Source organism: Carlito syrichta, unplaced genomic scaffold (genome assembly GCF_000164805.1).
Source record: "Carlito syrichta isolate Samal-C Ts95f unplaced genomic scaffold, Tarsius_syrichta-2.0.1 Scaffold120624, whole genome shotgun sequence".
Taxonomy (NCBI): Eukaryota; Metazoa; Chordata; class Mammalia; order Primates; family Tarsiidae; genus Carlito; species Carlito syrichta.
This window is the reverse complement of record NW_007064720.1, coordinates 15480-16942: the sequence shown is the minus strand read 5'-3', so window position 1 is coordinate 16942 and position 1463 is coordinate 15480. Positions and strand designations below refer to the sequence as shown.

At 61.0% G+C, this 1463-nt stretch overlaps 1 protein-coding gene across 1 annotated transcript in view; it reads right to left on the bottom strand.

Annotated features, from left to right (window-relative positions):
• Nucleotides 1–1270: 1270 nt before the first annotated feature.
• EIF4E1B (eukaryotic translation initiation factor 4E family member 1B) overlaps nt 1271–1463 on the bottom strand; it is a 3152-nt gene continuing 2959 nt past the window's right edge. The window contains exon 7 of the mRNA XM_008048152.1: nt 1271–1382. Coding sequence (XP_008046343.1) covers nt 1271–1382 — 112 coding nt within the window. The remainder of the gene's footprint in view (nt 1383–1463) is intronic.

Sequence of the window (1463 nt, the reverse complement as noted above, 5' to 3'; positions counted from 1 at the left end):
GCAGGACGCCCCAGCTCCTCCAGCCCTGAAAGGCCCAGCACCCGCGCCCCCAGCCCCCGGCTGCTGTCCGGGCCCCTCCCTGGGGAGGGGCAACCGTCGCCCGGTGAACGGATGGGACGGTGGTCCGGACTGAGTTGACACCGACGCTTTCCTCCGGTGAGCCGCGTCAGCCGCATCTTTCGCTCAGCGCCACCGATGCCGGCTCAGACTCAGGCCGGACGAGGACCTGGTCTTGTGGCTGCCCCGCAAGCAGCAGCCCGCCTGCTGCTCCCTGCTTCGCCAGGGACACGTCCCAGCCTCTGGCTCAAGCTCTCTTGGTGGCTGAGGTCCCCCAGTCGAACCCCTCCCCCCCCATGTCAGTTTGGACCCTGGCCGGGCTCCTGGGCACCAGATATCGCACGAGCCCCTTCGAGGAGGGACTGGGGTAGATCAGAGTTTGGGGGGGCCTTTACTCAATTTCAGAGACCACCTAAAGAAGCAGCCCACTTTTGTTAAGAAGTATTTATTTAGAACTAGAACAGAAACATGTGAATCCACATCCACCAGAACCACAGCGAGGCCTAGATGGCCATCCCCCACCTACAGGCAAGGGACAGGCTTCACTGTCCCCAGATGAGAAGGGCTTTCTGTCTTCAGCTCCCCAAAACCACTCTGCGCCCATGACAGCATTCTCTCCAACCCTCCAGTTAGATCACCCGCAGCTGGCTGAGGGAAGAGAGGATCCAGGGTGGGCTCTGAAGCCACCTCAGTTCAGAGAGGCTTAAACTCCATGAAGGCATTTGAGCAGAGCGGTCACGAAGAGAAGGCCCCCACTCCCGTCTCTGAACTCCATTCAGCTGAGGCTCAGTGGCCTGGAGTCCCCTTGCCCACCCTGGAAGTGCCCGTCCCTCAGACCACCTAGCCCTCTCCCTGTAGGCTTCCATCATCTTTCCCCAACAGTCGAGCCCTCCCTTCCCTTCCCTTCATGACTCACCCACCCCCAGGAGTTCCTGCCACATTCCTGCTGCCCTGTGGCCCCAGTACAAGCTAGGTTCTCAGGCTGCCACCACCACCCTCTACCTGGCCCCTAGGCTTGGCCCCCGATTCATGTTAAAGTGTTCGTGTTCCCATTGACTTGAGGTCAGGCAAGAACCAGGCTGCCAGCCCCTCAGCCCCTCAACCCACCAGATAGACCCTCTTCTGAGCCCAGTCCTGACCCCTCACACCCCCCCAAAGCAGTAAGAGGCTCAGGGGAGGTGGTCCCGCTACACAGGGGGGTGCCAAGACCCCCTCACAACACAAACTTGTGCTTGACTGGGGAGTTGCTCCTGGTGGCCGCGTCCGCGTGGACCTGGTACCCAATGGTCTTTGTGGGGAGGTCCAGGCACTCCTTATATACACGCCTGGAGGGGGGGTGGCAAGGGAAGAGACAGTCAGCAGTGGGTCCTAGAGGTTACCTGGGTTCCCTACCCACCAAACTCCCT